The sequence below is a fragment of the Notechis scutatus genome, chromosome 11 (assembly GCF_049901735.1).
Source record: "Notechis scutatus isolate UNSWTSFEM ecotype Mainland chromosome 11, rNotScu1.2, whole genome shotgun sequence".
Taxonomy (NCBI): domain Eukaryota; kingdom Metazoa; phylum Chordata; class Lepidosauria; order Squamata; family Elapidae; genus Notechis; species Notechis scutatus.
In genome coordinates this window covers 7,658,354-7,679,487 of record NC_142019.1, presented here as the reverse complement: position 1 = coordinate 7,679,487, position 21,134 = coordinate 7,658,354, and the positions used below count along the sequence as shown (strand labels likewise).

Here is a 21,134-nt window from a genome sequence, read left to right as displayed (position 1 = left end):
AGTATGCTAACAGTCAGTCCTCAATTCACAGGAGAAAGCCGGGAAAATTGACATAAATAATATACTCTTATGAAAAACATGACACATTGGATATGAATTATACACAGTTTAAAAAACCCTTAAAATTTCACTAGCCTTAGGACTGAATTGTCCACAGGTCTTATTTAATTACGGGTAATCCTTGACTTAACAACTATTCAGTTATAACAGCATTGAAAAAAGTTGACTTGTGACCATTTTTCACACTTTAACAACCGTTGCAACATTCCCATGGTCATGTGATCAAAGCCAGGGAACCTGACAACTGGCATGCGTTTATGACAATTGCATTCTGGGATTACCATTTGTAACCTTCTTAGATTAGGTAGGTAGGCTGTCACTGAACAAGAGATTTATAAATCATTGACACCAATGTTTTTATCCTGTTTCAAAGTTTAAGCTAGTGCATGTCCAGTGAGAAGAAGTTAATATTCTCAACAGAGAATATTAAGTGAATATGCGTTGGGCTGCATTGAGTGAATATTGAGTGAATATGCATTGGGCTGCATTCTTAATTTCTCTGTTGTATTCCTTCCCATCTCATATAAATGCAAATTCTTTTAATGACTGTTTAAACCAGGGGTGTCCAACCGTGGCAACTTTAAGACTTGTGGACTTCAACTCCCAGAATTCCTCAGCTGGCTGAGGAATTCTAGGAGTTGAAGTCCACAAGTCTTAAAGTTGCCAAGGTTGGACACCCCTGGTTTAAAATGTACCAAGGAATATGAGACTAGTATGTCTGCGGAATACATTAAGTTTCTCTTTTAAAGCTTTTATTATCCAGATGGTGCTAAAAGGATGTTTTCTGAGTTAGCAGCTGCACAAAAGATAAACCCAATACTTCTATCTAAAACACCCATTTATGAAGGAGGCTGGCAATTGTAACTATGAATTTCAGCACTGGTCTTGCCTCCTTGTTGAACTTTTTTGCCATGATCCTGCAACTGAAGGGATGGAGCTGTTCAGCTAGTCTTAGCCAATGAAAGTCAGCCTTCATAGCTTATAAAACCGCCCACCCCATATTTGGGGGGGGGGGTTCTCTCCCACGATACATAGCTTCGTCAGTGTCAGCTTCCAGCAGGACCGTGGAGATTTATCAAAATTTATTTCTCATTTGCTAGTTTTAATCCAAATTGCTTCTAAACCATTTTATCGGTGCAATTTATCAGGGCAATTTATGGGGAAAAACAAAACAAGTAAACATATAGGGGGTCCTCATTGAATGACCACTTATTCGGTGACCGTTTCAACTTGTAACAATGTTGAACTTACAACCAGTCCTCAAAAGTTTTGCCCAATGCAGGCGCCAATAGTCATGTGATTGTGGCAACATTCTGCGCCACATTATCACAATTTGCGACATCTTGTCTTTCACAAACAAAATCAATGGGGAAGCCAGCACATTGTAGTCACGAGAAGACCTTGCTAGATGACCATGGTCTTCACTAAATGACGGTAACTGAGGACTACCATAATGCTGTCACTAAGCAGTGCAACCACCTGACATGCTTTACAACCACACTGCTTAGCAACAGAAAATCTATTTCCAATTATTGAAATTAAGGGCGCTATTTGGACTGTTAATGGAGAAATTAAGCAGAATCAGCCCATCTTCTGACTGGAATGCTCACTGCATGTCAATGTTATAAATTTGGAATCTCAAAACAAAAATAAATTGATTATTATAAGACAAACATAAGCCTCCTCAGGTCACATTCAGAACGAGAACTTAAATGCAGGATTTACTTCTCAAGAATTATTCAATGTGCAAGCAACATTTCCTAGGGAGGGGATGCAATACTCTGTGAATGTAGCCATTCTAATTTTTGAACTGCGATTTATGCCTCACTGCACTGTATGGAGCCCATCCAATTATGGCTTGATCCACAAACCATGGCTGATCAAACTAAACCAGCATTGTGGATTGTGACTTATGGCTTAGCATGTTGCTTTAACCCAATTGTGCCTTAGTTTAAATAAAATAAAATAAAATGTGTAAAAGCATATCTCCTGAAATAGAAAGGGAGCTTGGATCTTCAGTGTTAATTCAGGCCAAATTGAAAGTTTACAAAAATGAGGCGTTTATGAAACCTCGTGTTGCTAAACGATACTGCATTCCCGCAGTCCTAGCATATCACTTGTCCTATATATATATAAATGTCTGGTTCTAAGCACACCTCTAAGTTCAAGTACCTTGCTTCACCTCCTTTTTTACCCTTAGAAATGGTTATTCACATTATCTTTAAACTACTCACATCAAGAACTGTTCTTTATACATGCAGAGAAATAACACTTAACTAAGAACGATGGAGGAGGATGTGAAGGATAACCGTTGCTACTGTACCTGACCGTAGCAATACGGTGACAATACGGTTCTTTCTCCCTGTAAAGATTTCTTTTGAAGGCTGGTGCTGGGTTAAACACACAGCCACGACTTGATGGCACATGGATGGGGGAAGAACAAAGCAGAATGCGCAAACAGCAAGAAAATGAATATATTACAGCATTCCAACAATACTTTCTGGGACACGAAACAAGAGGTGCCACAAAAGAGAATGCAAAGGTGAGGTTCTTTGCAAGAACTGAGTGGACATAAACTGAGTTAATTCACTTGGGTTGCCCCTAGTAATGCCCTTTATCGGTTTTTCCCCCCCCCCAGAACAGTATCTCTTAAAAGCCATTTCACGATGAAACAAACTGGCTTTTTATCCAAAGTATATAATCTGAAAAGAGCCACTGGTTATATTAAGGGGGACATGGTGTAAGCAGCTGTTATACCCTGTTATCTATAAAGTGGGCGGCTCATTTACTTTAAGGGGGGGGGGCGATCAAAGTTGAGAAGAAACAAATAGGCAATTGTAGGGGGGGAGGTTTAAACCCAGATAAAATTTAGTACAATGGAGACAGAATACTTCCTAATCACCTCTTTTTCCTGGGATGCGGTGGGGAGAAAGAAATTTGTAGGTCTTAGAACTAGATGTGGGTGAAGCTAGACTAGAATTCCATACAGTCTTCGGGAGGTTTTTTTCTCTCTCTCTTTACAGGCTGCCGTAGATACGCTTGATCACATCTGCCTCTTCTTTATCCAGGATGCCCTTGTCCACGTAAACATCAGCTTGTTGGTCTATGAAATCCCGCAGTTTCGAAAGATCGTAATCTGAAATGGAAAGGATTCGGGCGTGAAGGTTCGTTCTCCGAGCTTGTGGGTTGAGTTTCCGAACGTTTCGTTACCAGGCTAGGTAACATTTTCAACAGAGTTTAGGGGAAAGGTTTTATATAGGCAGGTTCTCCTGAAATCCATCCATCTATCTATCTATCTATCTATCTATCTATCTATCTATCTATCTATCTATCTATCTATCTATCTATCTATCTATCCCTATTCATCTATCTCCATCCATCCATCCATCCATCCATCTATACACCCATGTCTGTCTTTCTGTCTGTCTCTTTCTCACTATCTCTCTACATCACCTTACATATCTGTCTGTCTGTCTGTCTGTCTATCTATCTGTCTATCTAGCTATCTATCTCCATCCATCCATCTATATACCATGTCTGTCTTTCTGACTGTCTCTTTCTCACTATCTCTCTACATTGCTCTACATCCATATCTATCTATCGATCTATCGATCTATCTATCGATCTATCGATCTACATCCATCTATACACCCGTCTGTCTTTCTGTCTGTCTCTTTCTCACTCTCTCTCTCTACATCACTCTACATCCATATCTATCTATCTATCTATCTATCTATCTATCTATCTATCTATCTATCTATCTATCTATCTATCTATCTATTTCCCTCTAGAAAGAACATCGAATACTCTTGGACTTGAAAGCTGCAATTATATTTTGAATGGAATATTCTGACCTACGTCCCCAAGGAGAAGCAAGCTCTAAACCTGCTATTTAACATTTAATTTACACGTACTCCCCACTTAACCATCGCAACCAGAATTTCCGTCGTAAGACGTAGCTGTTAAGGGGGGATCGTTTCTATGACAGTCTTTAAAGTGAGTCACTGCAATAGTTCAGGGAATCACATAGCTGCTCAGACAACCACGCAGTGGTTAAGGTAATCCATTCTTCCAAACGAGACATTTTTGCCATTCTACCTGTTATGAATTGGGTCGGTAGATTTAATGGTCCTGTGTTCATTAATAAGCAAAGCCCATTACCAATTGCTGATAAATTCTGTAGAAAATTTAAGAGAAACAATATCACTTCCCATCTATGTCTCATCTATATCCTCTGCATCCGTATATATCCATCATGTCTTTCCATATATTCCATCTTCTCAAGACCACGTGATCAAGCTTTTTATTTGTCAGGATTCCAAAATACGTTTTCAGGATTGGTCCTGTGCATACCGCAGCCCTCTTTTCAAATCTTACCATCTTTCTTTCCCTGCGTGTTATGTTTCTTCAGCCACTCTATATTCTTTCGGATGGCTTCCAAATAGGCCTCTGCTTTTCCTTCAAAGGTAAGAAGAAAAAAAGATGCATTAAATACCAGGAGTTAAAACACACTTCAGGGGAGAAATCTGGTCTATTGTAGAGAGAATAAAACAACCAAAGGCTCTTATGCTATGGAGATTTTCAGTCATCCGGGTCATGGCTATCCCAAAACTTCTCATCCAAGAAGCTCTTAGATTAAAAGGCTGCAATTATACTTTGCGTGGAATAACCTGATTTAACCTGGAAATTAACCTGAAAACGAGAAGCTTTCTGACAGTGAGAACAATCAACCGACGGAACAGAAGTTGCCCTCATAAATTGTGCCCTTGAGCCCTTCAAGAAGAGATTGGACTGCCACCTGTCAGAAATGGTGTAGGGTCTCCTGCTTGGGCAGGGGGAGGTTGGACTAGATGACCTACAAGGTCCCTTCCAACTCTGATTATCTGTTATCTGAATATTGTCATCTACTTTCCAAAGGGTACACGAAGTCTGAATAAAAATATTGTCATTTAACATTTAATTTACACCTCCTCCTCATTTACCAACCACAGCTGAGCCTGAGAATTTCCAGTCAGAACTGAAGAAGCTTCTTGGATGAAAATATCTTCAAGAAAAAAACGAAAGTCCAGTTGCTTTTTGAAAAAAACACTTTGGAGATAAAGGTTCTTACCCTGTTTCCCTGAAAATACAACCTACCCTGAAAGTAAGTCCTAGCTTGATTTTCACATGTGTGCCCAATATAAGCCCTACCCCCCCCCAAAAATAAGCCCTAATTAAGATCCCGCCCACTCCAGAGTGGATGGGTAAAAATTAAGCTAGGGTGGGGACTCAGGGTGGAGCTACCCTACTACTTACCTTTGGATAGTTATAGCCAGGCCTTGCACACCCCAACACCTGCCTTGCCGGCCCATTTCTTCTGCAGCTGGCAAGGCTGTCAAGGCTTTCCTGAAGGCCTCTGTGGCTGATAAGAAAGCTCTGGATCGATCCAGAGCTCTGTTATCGGCTGCGGAGGCCTTCAGGAAAGCCTTGCCGGCCGCAGAAGTAGAAGTTCCTGAAGGCCTCTAACAGCGAAAAGGAGGCCGGGGACGATGTGCACAAGTGAGGTTCGTCAGTGGATGGCATCCCTCGAAAATAAGACCTGGTGCCTTTTTTTGGTGGCAACAAAAAATATATAAGACAGGGTCTTATTTTGGGGGGAGAGACGGTGTTTACTCATTAGCCATCTGAAAATGAGCAGCATGGTTTGAGAGTAGGAGGACTTTCCTTAACCCAGGAATGATTTGTCCAATCTTGTTCTCCTGCTGGCTAGGAATTCTGAGGATTGAGGTCTGAAGATGTTTTGAAACCGGGCATGTTGCGAAAGGCTCCCCTAGAGCTGGCAGATCAAACCCTGCAGGCTCATCGTAATTTATTGTGGCTAAGGCAGCAGAAGTAGTCCAGGTGGGAGGGCAAACATCCTCTAGATCAGGGGTCCCCAACCACCGGTCCACGGACCGGCACCGTCCGTGGAACAAGGTCCTACCAGGCCGCTGGTTTGCTGGGCGCCGCCATCTTTTTGATGAAAAGTGCTTCCGGTGAGCTTTTCCGGGTAGAAAGCTCACCGGAAGCACTTTTTCATAAAAAAAAGATGGCGGCGCCCAGCTAATGCCGGTACCGGGCCGCGCCATAAAAAAGGTTGGGGATACCGGGCCGCGGCATAAGAAAGGTTGGGGATCACTGCTCTAGATTTCATCCAGACCCACTCAGGGGAAAATATTCATCCTGGAAATGACCTCCAGCATTTTTGATCGCTCTTATTTATATTTTAAGTAACATCTCACGTTACAGGCCAATCGATACGCTCCGCACGGACTACTGCATTTGGTAACGATTTTATGTTTTGAAAAAGGATTGGATGAATATCTCAACCAAGGGAGATGTGTTGTTCTCATTGAGTTTCGGCTGCAAAACTATCATTTGGGCTCCAAAGAAAAGAGAAAGGCCTCTGCCACTTGTTGCAAAAGCCTCTCCTGATAAGGTTGACCTTATTTAGCAAACTACCACACTATGAACTATGTTAGATAAAGGGTTTGGAAGCAACGCCATCATATAAGGAGCCCCGGTGGTGCAGTGAATACAGTGCAGTATTGCAAGGTAATTCTGCCGGCTGCCAACAGTTCGATCCTGACCGGCACAACGTTGACTCAGCCTTCCATCCTTCCGAGGTTGGTAAAATGAGGATCTGTTGTGGTTCGCCGGCAGCAGGTGTGGATGGCTGAGGTCTCGGAGAGCGAGGACTCAGATGAGGGGCCTGTGTGTGATGCAGGGATGGGGCCAGGACTGTCGGGGGTGGAATGCTGCCTTCAGAGATTGTGGAGGCTGGCAGGAGTGATGAAGAGGCCCCCCGAGGAGCCTGTGCCCAGTGTGCATGCGCGTAGAGCTGCTCAAAGGAAAGAGCAGCTGCAGCAGCACGAGCAACTCGGGAGTAAGGCTGCAAGGTAATGGGCCCTCCCTCAAGAGATAAAAGCCAGCTGAGAAACCGGAGTACTTTGCAGGAAGCAAAGAAGCTTTTGCACTCAAGCCTGGTGGACGTTCAGAATATCTGAGTTGGTGTTTGGAGACTCTTTGATTTATTGTTTAGTAACTTTATCTGATGTTCTTGGCAGCCTTGCGAAAACTTGGCAAGGCTCTTTCTTGTGGGAGCTAATTAGTTGGAAGCAGCCTTTTATCTGCGAAGAAACAGGATTCATTAATGAAATAATAAAAGGCTGTGCTGTTACCTTTGTCTTGTGTTTACTCTCTTGGAACCAGGTTTGGGTCAGATGGGGACAAGAGACTGACTCCGTAAACCGCTTAGAGAGGGCTGTAAAAGCACCGTGGAGTGGCATATAAGTGTTATTGCTATCTTACATACACGTTCGACTACTTTACCTTTGGGTTCTTCGTTGTTTCCTGCATTTTCTTCTTCGGCTTTTGTGGAATCTTTCAGGGCTTCGTATTCTTTTTCCATTTCGGCTGTGCCTGTTTTTGTGCTGTCGGCTTCCTCGGCGCTCTTGTCTAGAGGGATCGTAAGCGGAACAATTTTTACATCTTCTGAACCGCAGTGCATCCCCACAATACACTTGGGTACATTGACGACTTTGGATGCTGTAATGGTTGTGGCAAGACTGGAGTCATACAGAACAGATTTCTAGAATAGGATTACTGTTTTGGATTGCTATTTAAAGTCGATTCAAACAACTGCCAACTTCTAATTCGGCTAAGTTCACAGGAAAAAGCGTAACTGGAAGAAAAAAAGGATGCAATAGCACACTTCACAAAAATCTTACCTGATAGCTTGTTCTGGGAACTGGATTTTTCAAGTTTCTTTCTTGTCTGCAGGGCGATCATGGCATCTAGATTTTCTGGAAGGCAGAAAAAAACACACATAAAATCTCATCCTCTAGTTCTTTGTAGAATCAAGCACGGTTAGATGACTTCGTTCTGGAACCAGGAAGGGACAATTAACTCTCCAATAACTGGGCCCCTTAACATTGATGGGGACAGACAAGAGTTAAGTCTCCTCTACTCTGGATTAGTACTAGGAGTTAATTAACTGACTCCATTACATCTAACCCTGCCTTCCAACCTCGTTAAATATACTGTGCAGATAGAAACAAAAATCTATATATAGATTGCCAAATAGCTCTGCTGTGGCCATCAAGGATAATTATTTTAGGAGGGAATTCTACATTCATTGTCACATGCCGGTGTTAACCTCTTCATTTGATTGCCATGGTTACAGGTACAGTAGTGGGATTCAATTTTTTTTACTACCGGTTCGGTGGGCGTGGATTGGTGGGCGTGACATGGCTTGATGGGCGTGGCTTGGTAGGTGTGGCAGGGGAAGGATACTGCAAAATCCCATTCCCTCCCCACCCCACTAACCTGCTTTCCAGCTCTGTTTTCTTGTGCAGGGCAACCAAAGAAGACCCAGCCAATCAGCTGGGACTCGGGAGGCGGAGAATAGATGAGGGCGGGGTTAGTCAGAGGCGGTATTTCCCGGTTCTCCGAACTACTCAAAATTTCCCCTACCGGTTCTCCAGAACTGGTCAGAACCTGCTGAATCCCATCTCTGGTACAGGTAGCCCTTAACTTACAATGGTTCATTTAGTGACCGTTCAAAGTTACAATGGCACTGAAAAAAAAAGACTTATGACCGTTTTTCACAGTTACAACCTTTGCAGCACCCCCATGATTCCCTGATCAAAATTCAAAGGCTTGGCAATTGGTTCATAGTTATGACCGTTGCTGTGTCCCGGGGATCATGTGATCCCTTTTTGCAACCTTCTGACAAAGTCCACGGGGAAGCCAGATTCACTTAACAACTGGATTACTAACTGAACAACTACAGCGATTCACTTAGCAACTGAGACCAGAAAGGTCCTAAAACGGGGCAAAACTCAGTTTAAAAATGTCTCACTTTACAACAGAAATTTTGGGCTCAATTGTGGTCATAAGTCGAGGATTACCTGTACTGCATTGTTGAGTTCTACATCCATCAAGGCTAGGATGTGTTTAAAAAGTACAACCAGAGGTGGCATTCAGCCAGTTCTGACTTTCTTTCTTTCTTTCTTTCTTTCTTTCTTTCTTTCTTTCTTTCTTTCTTTCTTTCTATCTATCTATCTATCTATCTATCTATCTATCTATCTATCCATCCATCCATCCATCCATCCATCCATCCATCCATCCATGGTAAACAGGTTCTGACCAGTTCTGGAGAACTGCCAGTGGAAATTTTGAGTAGTTCGGAGAACTGGAAAATTCGACCTCTGACTGGCCCCGCCCCCATCTATTCTCCGCCTCCCATTGAGTCCCATCTGATTGGCTGGGTCTTCTTTGGTTGCCCTGCACAGGAGAACGGAGCTGAAAAGCAGGTTAGTAGGGTGGGGACGGAATGGGGATTTTGCAGTAACCTTCCCCCAGGAGTGGGGCGGGAATCGGGATTTGAACTACGCCGCCTACGTTTGGACTTAAGCGTAGTACACAAAATTATCTGCTACAATGTCCTACCAGTCAATGATTACTTCAGCTTCAACCGCAACAATACAAGAGCACACAACAGATACAAACTCAATGTAAACCACTCCAAACTTGATTGCAGAAAGTAGGACTTCAGCAACAGAGTGGTCAATGCCTGGAATGCACTACCTGACTATGTAGTTACATCCTCTAACCCTCATTCCTTTAACCTCAAACTATCCACTATTGACCTCATCCCATTCCTTAGAAGTCTGTAAGGGGTGTGCATAAGTGCACCATTGTGCCTACCGTCCCTGTCCTATTGTCCCCATTTATTTGTCCCTATTTCCTGTATTCTTACTCATGTTTATACTTACACCTATTACCTTGTAAGCGATTGACAAATCAAATAAATACAATAAAAATGAATAAAATTTTGCAGTATCCTTCCCCTGCCACACCCACCAAGCCACACCACGCCCACCACACCCACAGAACCGGTAGTAAAAAAAAATTGAATACCACCACTGAGTACAACCACCAACCAAGCAGGAACTGGAATCTTCAGTTTATTTATTTTTTAATATACACATACTGATTATAGGAATATTAAAAAGAAAACAATCTTTTCCAGAGTCTTGACGCACATGGTTTACGGTGTGCTCTCTAGCTTAAATCCCCTAGATGGCTTCTCAAATGGCTGAATACCCTCTCTTGGGCTAAATTTTGCCCAAATAATTTTGGCTGCTTTCCTGCATAGACTAACTGAAGAAAGGGGGGAATACAAGAAACTGGCTGTTTTCAGTCAAAATGACATTACTATGTATCCTCTCGCTGGAGGTTGGATAAGTTGCATGCACAGTGTTGGCTTTCAATTACTCTAATGCAGTGAGTCATTAAATGTCACTCCCCAGGACAGTTGTAGCTAAGCAACTAGTGGTCCTAGTGGTGCTTTTATAAGATCAGATGTCACTGCTAGGCTGGTTGCCTTGGTAACTTAAAAAAAAACTGAATAAGAAACTGGACCTTTCACCCACCAAGCCTTTTTTTTTTAATACCGTTAATTAAAATGCTGCCACTGCTGGCAATATTTTCCACAAATTATCTTAATAATTGATAGTGAAACCAGCTTAACAGGATAACAGAGTCGGAAGGGACTTTGGAGGTCTTCTAGTCCAACCCCCTGCTCAGGCAGGAGACCTTATATACCTGTGATGGCGAACCTATGCCACGCGTGCCACAAGCGGCACACAGAGCCATTTCTGCCGGCACACGAGCCTCAGGCAAACTTACCTCACTGCGCATGTGCATGCCTCACAGCTGATTTTTCGGCTGGTTTGGGGCCTTTTTTGGCTTCCCAGAGGCTTGGAAAAAGACTCTGCAAGGCTTTTCAGGAACAATAGGCCCGTTTTATCACTTCCTGTAATACCAGAAGTGACCAAACGGGCCTATTATTCGACCTGAAAAGCCTTGCAGAGGCTTTTTCCAAGCCTCTGGGAGGCCGAAAAAGGCCTCAAACCAGCCGAAAAATCAGCTGTGAGGCGCAGTGCAGGTAAGGGGGTGGTAGGGGGTGGCAGGGGTGATTGCGCGCGCATCTGCAGGGGGTGTGGGGGGCGCATTGTATTCTGGGTGCTGGCATGCGAGTGCGCGCACACTAATGCGCGTGCAATTTCTGGCACAGGAGCCCAAAAAGCTTAGCCACCACTGTTATATGCCATTTCAGACAAATGGTTGTCCAGTCTCTTCTTAAAAACCTCCAGTGTTGCAGTGTTCACAACTTCTGGAGGCAAGCCGTTCCATGGATTACTTGTTCTCGCGGTCAGGAAATTTCTCCTAGGTTGCTTCTCTCCTTGATTAGTTGCCATCCGTTGCTTCTTGTCCTGCCTTCAGGTGCTTTGGAAAACAGGTGGACCCCAGGGGTGGGATTCAAAAACCCCAGCAACCGGTTTGCTACCCGGTTGCCGGATGGGCGTGGCCATGGTAGGCGTATCCTACCGGAAGTTCCAGGAGGGCCATTTTTTTTGCCTTCCCCAGGGTCCGGAGGCTTCCCTCGAGCCTCTGGGAGGGCGAAAACGGCCTCTCCTGGGCTCCGGAGACCCTCCAGAAGCCCAAAACAGGAAACATTTCTGGACTTCTGGAAGGCCCATTTTTTCGCCCTCCCAGAGCCTCCATGCACACCCTGCACTTACCTGCATTCAAAATGGGTCAGGTGGAAACTCCTGGGTGGGGCGGGGTGGGCAGGGCCAGCTGCTTGGTTTAACTACTGGTTCAGTGAACCAGATGTAAATTTAACACCTGGTTCATGCAAACCGGTCCGAACCGGCTGAATCCCACCCCTGGTTGGCACCTTCTTTTTTTGTAGCAGCCCCTTAGATATTGGATGACTGCTATCGCCTGGCTTTCTCTGGCTCACTTGGAAGTAAATCCCACTATCTGGAATATGTCTGATTTCAAGTTGAATGTGCCCATGAAGGATGAGATGATGGAATGTATGTACAGAGGAGGCCCTGAGGGATCAGAGGAAGGGTCATATGTGGAGAGAGGACCCAGGTAGGGATGGAATGGAGATGAGAGTGAGGAATATGAATTCTGATCAAAACATCTTCTCTTGCCTTCATTTCTTTGCCTTAAGCAGCCTGGCTCCTTCCTGTCTTCTCTCTCTCTCTCCAGAAGGAGGGGGGGGTCATGGGGGTTGGGGGGGGTGCTGCCTCAGACAAAGATTTAAAACTGCTTTTACTTTTCTCTGCGGAAGGAGGGGGGTCGTGGGGAGTGGGGGTGCTGCTTTGAGCTGCTCTGCAATAGGAAAGGGGTTGGAACCGCACATTCTTAGCGAGGCAGAAGTTCGCACCTTAAACCACTAGCCAGGATACAAACAAGAATAACTTGCTTATAAGAAAATCCCCCAAAACCACATAGCTGGCACATGAAACTAGGACACTTTGCAAGATATCCATAACCTGGAGGGAAACACAGGTGACGCGACATTTAGCTATGTAGGGGGCTGAGATCCAAATAACCAATATTATCTGTTATGCATGCATTATTAGCGGAAGGGCAAAGGTTGTATTCAACCACCCCTTGACTATAAAAATTGCTGTAAGATTCTCATCGAAGCTCTTGGTTAGTTTTTCAGCCAGGGTCCTTATAACTTTGTGCCACACCTTGTGTCAGGTGACTTATCGGCTTCGACACCAAACAAGAGCTCAGTTTGGGGACAACATCCATCCTTCTGAGGGATGATAACTTTAACAACAATAACAAAATCTTTCTCTTCCCGGAAGGGCAGCTATTAAAAGGAAAAACAGCATAGTCTTATTCATTACTGTTCAGAAATGGATCCAAAGAAGGAAGTTTAAATCTTGTCCACTTGTCACTGAAATTTAGAAACAAAACTAGAGTTTCTGTGGAATTCAGTCATCCCACACAGGAAAAAAAAAACACCTAATATCCCACCACCCCACCATAAAGAGGATGAATTATTGCAATTATGGTGAAGGTAAGAAGTCTATTCTCTTGACTCATCCATCATTGACATAATTTGTCAACTCAAGAATATTTACAGAATTATTTATTAGTAGTGTTTGTATGCCACGTGACTTCTTACAGAACACAGCCACATAGACAACCCCCCAAGAGGATTATAAACAACTGAACAATCACAAGCAATAAACATTATACGACACTGAAAGGATAGATAACATCTAATCTACCTTCTTTAGAGAAACTAATTAGAGAGGAGAGAATTCTTATGTATGAGAACATGTTGTTCCAGAAGAGGGACGAATTAAAGTATGCTAGAGTCCAGACATAAAAGCATGCATAGATGAATTATTAAAATAATAGATCGTCGTTCTCTAAAACACTACTGGGAATAGCAACAAGCACATTTTGATTCAGTTGTCTGAAACCAACAGCTGATCCCAGAATGATTTCGTACAGCTACATTTATTTCTTATAAAAAATAATACGGTAAATCCTGCCATCCATAACTCATCTCTTGTTGAAGTCTAAGTCACTACCAACTCCTAGAGTAGCAGACCAGAAACAATGATGCCATAAGCTCTAATTTAGTTCTATTCTTCCCTGGATAACTTTGAAGTAGGGCTATTTTCTTAACCTGACAAATAGGGTGGGGGTTTTTTTCTTAGCAGATGACAGTAAGTGGCTGCTCAGGACTGAGCTCTACAACCAAAGGTACATTTGGCTTGAGGTACATTTGGTTACGAGACCACCATCAAATACTAAGAGTCTACCAAGAAGCTGAAAAACATCTTTGAAGTTGGATGGTAAGGGAAAGTAGTGGTTGGGAGACCATGGAATGATTCCTCCACCAGTTTCACATAGAGGTTGAACAGCATGAGGGACAAGGTAGAACTCTATGGAAACTTAAGCCAACATTTAGGTGTTGCACAGTAATCCTCTTTGGCCTTGAGGATACAGGATATAGCCCTCACTGCTCAATCTCACTAGGCAATGGTCAACAGTATCAAAAGCCAATAAGGGCCACATTCTCCTCTACTCAGAATCCAGCAAAGCAACTGCAGTAGTTCCAGTACTTCATAAAGCCTAATTTTAACAGGGCTTCTAATGTCCGTCAAAATGCCTATACCTCTTCCATTTTTTTTCTCATTACCCTTCATTTCCTGCTCCAACAGACAAGGATGGTAGGAAACAATACATTTGGGTGGGGATCAAGAAAATGCTGAACTACACTGTCAAGTTCTTGCTTACATTGTTTACAATTCATTGAAAGAAACATGATGTGTACATACTTGTTTGGACCAAGGCTTCCTGAGACACCAACAAACACATATAAAATCCAAAACTCTTTTATTTTAGTTCAATGGCTGTGAATTATCATCATTCAACTGCCCGGAATGAGTCTTCATTGGTTATAATTAGTCCCAGGGACATCTGCCAAAGTTCTTCGTAAGACATCTGATAAGAACACACCTTATCTTACTTGAAGTGCTGCCAACAACTAAAGTCCCAATTAGTCTTTCCAAAACCAGAGAACAAATTCACTATGGAGCTTTCAGAGTCCAAACCGATTAGAGCGAATGACTTTACATCCTGCAAAGGTTTTCCTACCTTTGCATGTCCTTTATACCTTAGGCGAGGGGCAATCACCTCCAAGCCTTACTCCCGAGTCGCCCCTTTTGGCTTAACTGCTCTCACCTTCTAGCAGCTCTGTGCATACACACACTGGGAACAGGCTCCCCTTGTTCCTCTGCCTTGCTGCTGCCAGATTCTGGAGGCTCCAGAGTCAGCACCCCACTCCCAGACGGTCCTGGTCCCACCTCTGTATCAGATGCAGGACCCTCATCCAAGTCCTCCCCAGACTCCCATACTGGTCCCCGTTCTTCCCCGCTGTCAGATTCTGCTGCTGTCTGCACAGGCTACCGGTGAACCATGACAATACCAATACGTCTCTCAGTAAGGCAATACTGTCAGGGCTGGGCAACTTATGAGCCAAATAGGACCTTCAACCTGGTATCACAAAGACCTTTGCAGGTGACTAATTCAAAATTAATCCTCGCGCAATGGGGTGAGCTCCCGTTCCTTGCCTCCGTTCCTGCCCACCTATCAATTTGAAAGCATGGAAAGGAGAATAGATAAATAGGTACCACTTCAGCGGGAAGGTAACAGCATTCCATGTGCTTTTGGTACAGCCAATATGACCTGCTGGCCATATGACCACGAAAATTGTCTTTGGACAACCCTGGCTCCCTCGGCCAAGAAACGGAGATGAGCAAGGTGCCCTAGAGCTGGACACAATGGGCAGGGAAAGATTTATCTTTAATTCAGAACTCTGTAATACTGGCAACCAACTCCATGGACGAAACAATGGAGAGATTGGGTATCGGGGGGAATGGAGAGACAGGAATGGCGTAAATAGAATGAGCGACTCCCTTCTTTCGGCGTTGCCCCCTCCTCGCCTTTATTTCAACCTCATCCGCCAACTGTCATATGGCTCTCCACATTATCCTCAAGGGTACGTAGGAGGCAAGATTTGCTCGCCTTGGTAAAGAAGAGCAAAACATGGGGGAAGATGAGATGCGTAGCATCTGTTTGTGTCCCTCCTCATCAAAACATGTCCAAGCTCACTTGCAGAAGGGCCCAAGAACGTGGTGACTGAGTCATGGTGACGGAGGAAGGTGTGAATGTGAAGATTAAGGCTGAGTGTGAATGGTGTTCCGCCTATGGACTCACAGTGGAAGACAGTTCACTCAAGCATTCTTACTGTTTTAGTTGCGTACTAATAACCAGCAATCATTACACCCAGAAATGATATATATGCCCTGTGCAAAGTTGGAAGGAAGCAACTATGCAAGAAAGACGTTTTTGGATCCAGATGAGGGAATTTCATAATTTCCAGCAACAACTTTCCTACCCTGTAATGTGAGGCTTACAATGTGTGTAATGTGTGGCTCAGTAGCTAAGAAGCTGAGCTTGTCAATCAGAAAGGTTGGCAGTTCGGCGGTTCGAATCCCTAGCGCCGCATAACGGAGTGAGCTCCCGTTTACTTGTCCCAGATTCTGCCAACCTAGCAGTTTGAAAGCCTATAAAAAATGCAAGTAGAGAAACAGGGACCACCTTTGGTGGGAAAGTAACAGCGTTCCATGCGCTTTCAGCGTTTAGTCATGCTGGTCACATGACCACGGAGAGGTCTTCGGACAGCGCTGGCTCTTCGGCTTTGTAATGGAGATGAGCACCACCCTCGAGAGTCAGGAATGACTAGCATGTACGGCAAGGGAAACTTTTACCTTTATTAACATGAGGATCAGAAAGAATAATCAGGAATATTCATGGAAATATTCTTATCCTTTTTTACCAGACATTTCTACCTTTCTCTACATGCTGGTATTTGCCCCACATACACACCCTGCACACACACACACACACAATTCACAAACATGGTTGTGAACATGAAACAATTCAGGCAGTTTTTTTTCCCCCTCCTGCAGCTAAAATAATTGAAGCATATGTCACAGGGTTAAAATCTCAGGAGATTTGCCCTCGCAACATATTCTGAGAAAGTAGTACAAAGACTACGGAATTCTTTTGTTTCCCCACATCTTTCTCGCATTCGGCTGCTGACACAATCAAAAATGACTACACTTGCAGGACGGTGGTTTCTTTGCGATATATTTTCTTCATCTGCAGCAAAATACATGGGTGCCTCTATTTGGATCTGCATACAGCGAGCATTAAAAAAAAAATTACAACTGGGTGGAGACCAGCTGCCTTAAAATATTCTTGCTTGCTTTGAATGTAGGGCTTCCAGCTCAACTTATGGACAAGAACACAACAATTCTTTCAGTAATCGGGTTATTTTTTCTTTCTTTCTGCGTTCTTTTTCGTTATGTATCCCTCACTCTGCCCCACCAAATGCAACAAACTTGGGAGCTTTCCCAAAGACAAAAAGAATGAGGGAGGAATAGTCCTTCCAAGGCTCCAATGGCTCCAACAATCAACTCATAAGACATTTTGTATACACGCTTTATAGTTGTCAACAGAAAGAAGGGGGGACGGAGTTTCAAAGATCAGGTGGCAGTGTGGAATCGAAAGTACATTCCATTCATATTTTCTTCAGAGACTGATTAGATGACCGAAGCTTCTGCTGTGCAAAAATCTAACTGGAGAGCATGATTGACGACCCTTGGCTATGGACGTGTTTCATTGGATGATACACCCAGAGGGGTGGGGGGGAAAGCAGGATCAAGGGTGACAGTGAGTTACGTATCTCAGAGTTGGCTACGCCCAGGCTGATGCCGGAATGTTAACTTCTAATAAATCCTTTTTAGTTTTGGGAGTGTGGCTCGAGGCTCATGGTTTAATTAGAGTAACTGCCGGAATCCTGACAGATAACCAACTCTGAGAGACGTAATCCCTCATAAACCACCATATGCAGTTGTGGGTGTTCCATCACTGGAGGCTTTAAAGAAGAGATTGGACAACCATTTGTCTGAAATGGTATAGGGCAGTGGCCCCCAACCTTTTTCGAACCAGGGACCGGTTTCATGATTATTTATTCTTTCACGGACCGGTACCTGAGTAACATGAGACTCCACCGCCATCGGGACGGCTCTTCGTTCGAAGCCGTGCCCCCCCTTCAACGAAACTAAGGCGCGAGCACCCAAACGCCGCTTTCCAACCAAAAACCCGGAAGCAACCGAAAACCCGGAAGCGCTGTCGAAACAAGATGGCGGCGCCCAAGCTTTGCGGCCCGGTAAAAAATGATCCACGGACCGGTACCGGTCCGGGGACTGGTGGTTGGGGACCCCTGGTAAAGGGCAGGGTCTTCAAACTTGACAGCTTTAAGCTTGGTGGACTTCAACTCCCAGAATTCCCCCTCCAGTCATGTTAGCTCTGGAATTCTGGGACTTGAAGTCCACAAGTCTTAAACTTGCCAAGTTTGAAGTCCCTTGGTATAGGATCTCCTGCTTGAGCAGGGGATTAGATTAGAAGATATCCAGGGTCCCTCCCAATTCTGTTATAAAATGGTTTTTTTTTAAAGTACTGGATCCAATATTACAGATTAGAAATTCTCAGGTGATACAGACTTTTAGCTATACACTTTGAATGGTGTGGGAACAGGAATGGATTTCCAGAGAAAAAATTGCAGACTACAGGAACCAGGAGCATTACTCAGGTGACCCTGAGGACACAGATAAATCTCTAAATGGCCTCAATGACCCTCTAAAAGGATGCAAATGACCAGCTGTCTCCAAGGAATATAAATCCTTCCATTCCCCAACATCCATGTCAGAGCTGAAGAAGTTTCTTAGATGAGAAGCGAAATGTCTTCAAAGAAAAAAAAAAAAAGGAAGTCCAGTTGCCTCCTGAAAAAGCTGCTTTGGAATATCCAATATCACCTACGCTGCAAAAATACTGCTGTAGGAAGTTAGCACCCACCCCTCTCCTAGAAAAATGAAATATCCTAGGAAATATTAAAAAGGCAGAATATTTCCCCTAAAAAGAGTAGAAACCCAGAAGCAGAAACTCACCTCAGTAGCTGAAGCTCACCCCCACCTTTGCTCATGGACCATTACTCTGGCCTGGGCCAGTCTATTTTACATAACAAAAATCTACTCCAGGTAGAGCTATAATAGGAATTGCCCAATGCCCTTTCGTTATATCATCATCCAGCAAGACTCAACCAAGCCTGGGACTCAGGACAGTCTACAGAGTTGCTCCTGCATGGCCCCATTGGGAGTCTGACAACCCATCAGAATACAAGCTCAAATTCAAATCCCAACAGAGGGTATAAAACAATTGCACTCTCAGCATATCAGCCCTTCTTTCTTCACCCAAGCCATGTGGTCCTGTCCACCATTAAACCATCTTTCCACGCAGTCACCATGTTTCTAGTGTCTTTCTTCCCCGCTTGGAACTGAACCCACTTTCAACACTGCCTATGCATATGAACGCTTTCAGTGGAAAAAGCACAGTGTAAGAAATAAACCATGATTCCAAATGAAAAAAAAAACCCAAACAAAGTGGAATTCAGAATCAGCCGATTCTGAAGGATGCCATTTTATCTATGACTTCCTATGCCTCGGGGGGGTTGAATGCAAAGTCCTTCACTGATCATCCAGAGACCTAATAACATCAATGACCAAGTGACAGGCCAGACCTCACTCTCTTCCTTCCCCACTCCACCAATCTAGCACAAGATGCAGAAAAAAAAAACACGACATCATGCCATGGGGGTTTGCAAATCCCTCTCCAGCTTTGCGTAGATAAAAAGTCCTGCCTTCGCAAACCGTCATGCAAGAAACTAAAAAGAGAGAGAGAGAGACTTGGCTAGAAAAAGATTTATTGTTTCGCATCCATAATTTAAGCTGGAAGCTCCAGCATTCAAAGCAAACAGGGATATTTTAAGGAAGCTGCTTCTAAATCTGGCTGTGATTTTCATAACCTGTTCACTGGATGCTGTTCCAAACGAAGGCATCCATGGGTTTGAATGATTGAATGATTGTTGTTTCCTCCCCCCCAAACACTACAGATGTTCTGACCCAAGCTTCGTCAAACTTAATGAAACACAAACTTATTTTAAAAGCAAAACCTATTTTAATGCAATGCTGGGAATTACTTTCATTCCCAGCCAGAACTAATTATCTACAGTTCCCCCAGATAAGAGCACTCCTTTCAGTGCTGTAGAATGCTGCCAAAAAAACAGAAGTCCAATTAATTATAACATAAACCAATCAAAATCCCAGAAAAAAACAACCAGAGTTCACAGAGCTTCAAGGAGGATTCGGAATCCATCGAACTACTTTGCTTCCTGCAAAGAGTTCGTCATTGAGGTCTGACTTTTATCCCTTATGGGAGCGGCAATCACCTCCCAGCCTTATTCCCGAGTTGCCCCTTTTGTCTCAGCTGCTCTCTCCTTCTAGCAGCTCTGTGCACACGCACACTGGGAACAGGCTCCCCTGGGTCCTCTGCCTCGCTGCCGCCAAACTTCGAAGGCAGCACCCCACTCCCAGCTGGTCCTGGCCTGCATCAGACGCAGGACCCTCATCCGAGTCCTCTCCAGACTCTCTGCTTGGTCCCCTTTCTTCCTCACTGTCCAACTCCGCTGCCGTCTGCACTGGCTGCCGGTGAACCACAACACCAGAATCCTGAAGCTGATTGATAACCCACATGCCGATTGTTAGTTTGTGTCTGGGCCTCCGAGACAGGCAGAAAATTTTCTCAACCAGCATGGCTTTTTCCCCATTTAATGGCTATATTAAGCTCATCGTTTCATTGTTTCTTAAGGCTCCAGAAGACCAAATCTTTTGAAGGTCAAAAAACACTTCTCAGCGGAGATGCTAAATATAGTGCCACAGAGAAACCTTTGAGAAGAGGGCTTTCTGCTCCAGTTGGCGGCTATTTTGATGACAAAATAGAATGTTGCCTGTGGAGCAATTTCTAACTAGTAGGGTTGGAAGTGGACGGCAAACAGTAATTGTCATTTCCTGGGGCTGGTTCACATACTGGTGGCCCAGTATGGGGTTGAATTCCCCTTTGCTGGCTGTGTCTCAGCAGAAGTTGAAGAGACATTCCTCGGGGATGTTAAATGTCCAAAAACATAAGTCACCAGCAGCCTTTTCATTTAGAGGAGGAATTGCAGTGATTGACGTCTGTAGAGATTCTCAGTCATCCAGGTTCATGGTTGTCCCAAAGGTGCTTTTTTTAAGGAGGCAACTGGACTTTTCTTTGTTTTTTCTTTTGATGATGTTTCACTTCTCATCCAAGAAGCATCTTCAACTCTGACAGGATGGTGGGGAATGGAAGGATTTCTATATTATATATTTATATATTATATTTAGATTCCTTGCAGACAGCTGGACATTTGCATCCTTTTAGAGGGTCTTCAAGTGCTTCAATGAGCCTCTAAAAGGATGCAAATGACCAGCTGTCTGCAAGGAATCTAAATATAATATATAAATCCTTCCATTCCCCACCAGAGCTGTCAGAGCTGAAGAAGTTTCTTGGATGAGAAGTGAAACTTCAAAAACTTGGATGAGAAGTGAAACTTGGATGAGAAGTGAAACTTTGTTTTTTCTTCAAAAGAAAAGTCCAGTTGCCTCCTGAAAAAAAAGCACCTTTGGGACAATCCTGGTGATTGATAATTAAGACACGCTGATTTGAAAGAGATCCTG

General features: G+C 43.8%; 1 protein-coding gene across 2 annotated transcripts in view; it reads right to left on the bottom strand.

The window, feature by feature from the left end:
* Nucleotides 1-1,128: 1,128 nt before the first annotated feature.
* SCG3 (secretogranin III) overlaps nucleotides 1,129-21,134 on the bottom strand; it is a 35,246-nt gene continuing 15,240 nt past the window's right edge. For both annotated transcript variants that reach the window (XM_087972711.1, XM_087972712.1), the window contains 4 exons: nucleotides 7,809-7,883; nucleotides 7,411-7,536; nucleotides 4,438-4,518; nucleotides 1,129-3,196 (listed from right to left, as the gene is read on the bottom strand). In XM_087972711.1, coding sequence (XP_087828837.1) covers nucleotides 3,078-3,196; nucleotides 4,438-4,518; nucleotides 7,411-7,536; nucleotides 7,809-7,883 — 401 coding nt within the window. In that variant the 3' untranslated portion in view covers nucleotides 1,129-3,077. The remainder of the gene's footprint in view (nucleotides 3,197-4,437; nucleotides 4,519-7,410; nucleotides 7,537-7,808; nucleotides 7,884-21,134) is intronic.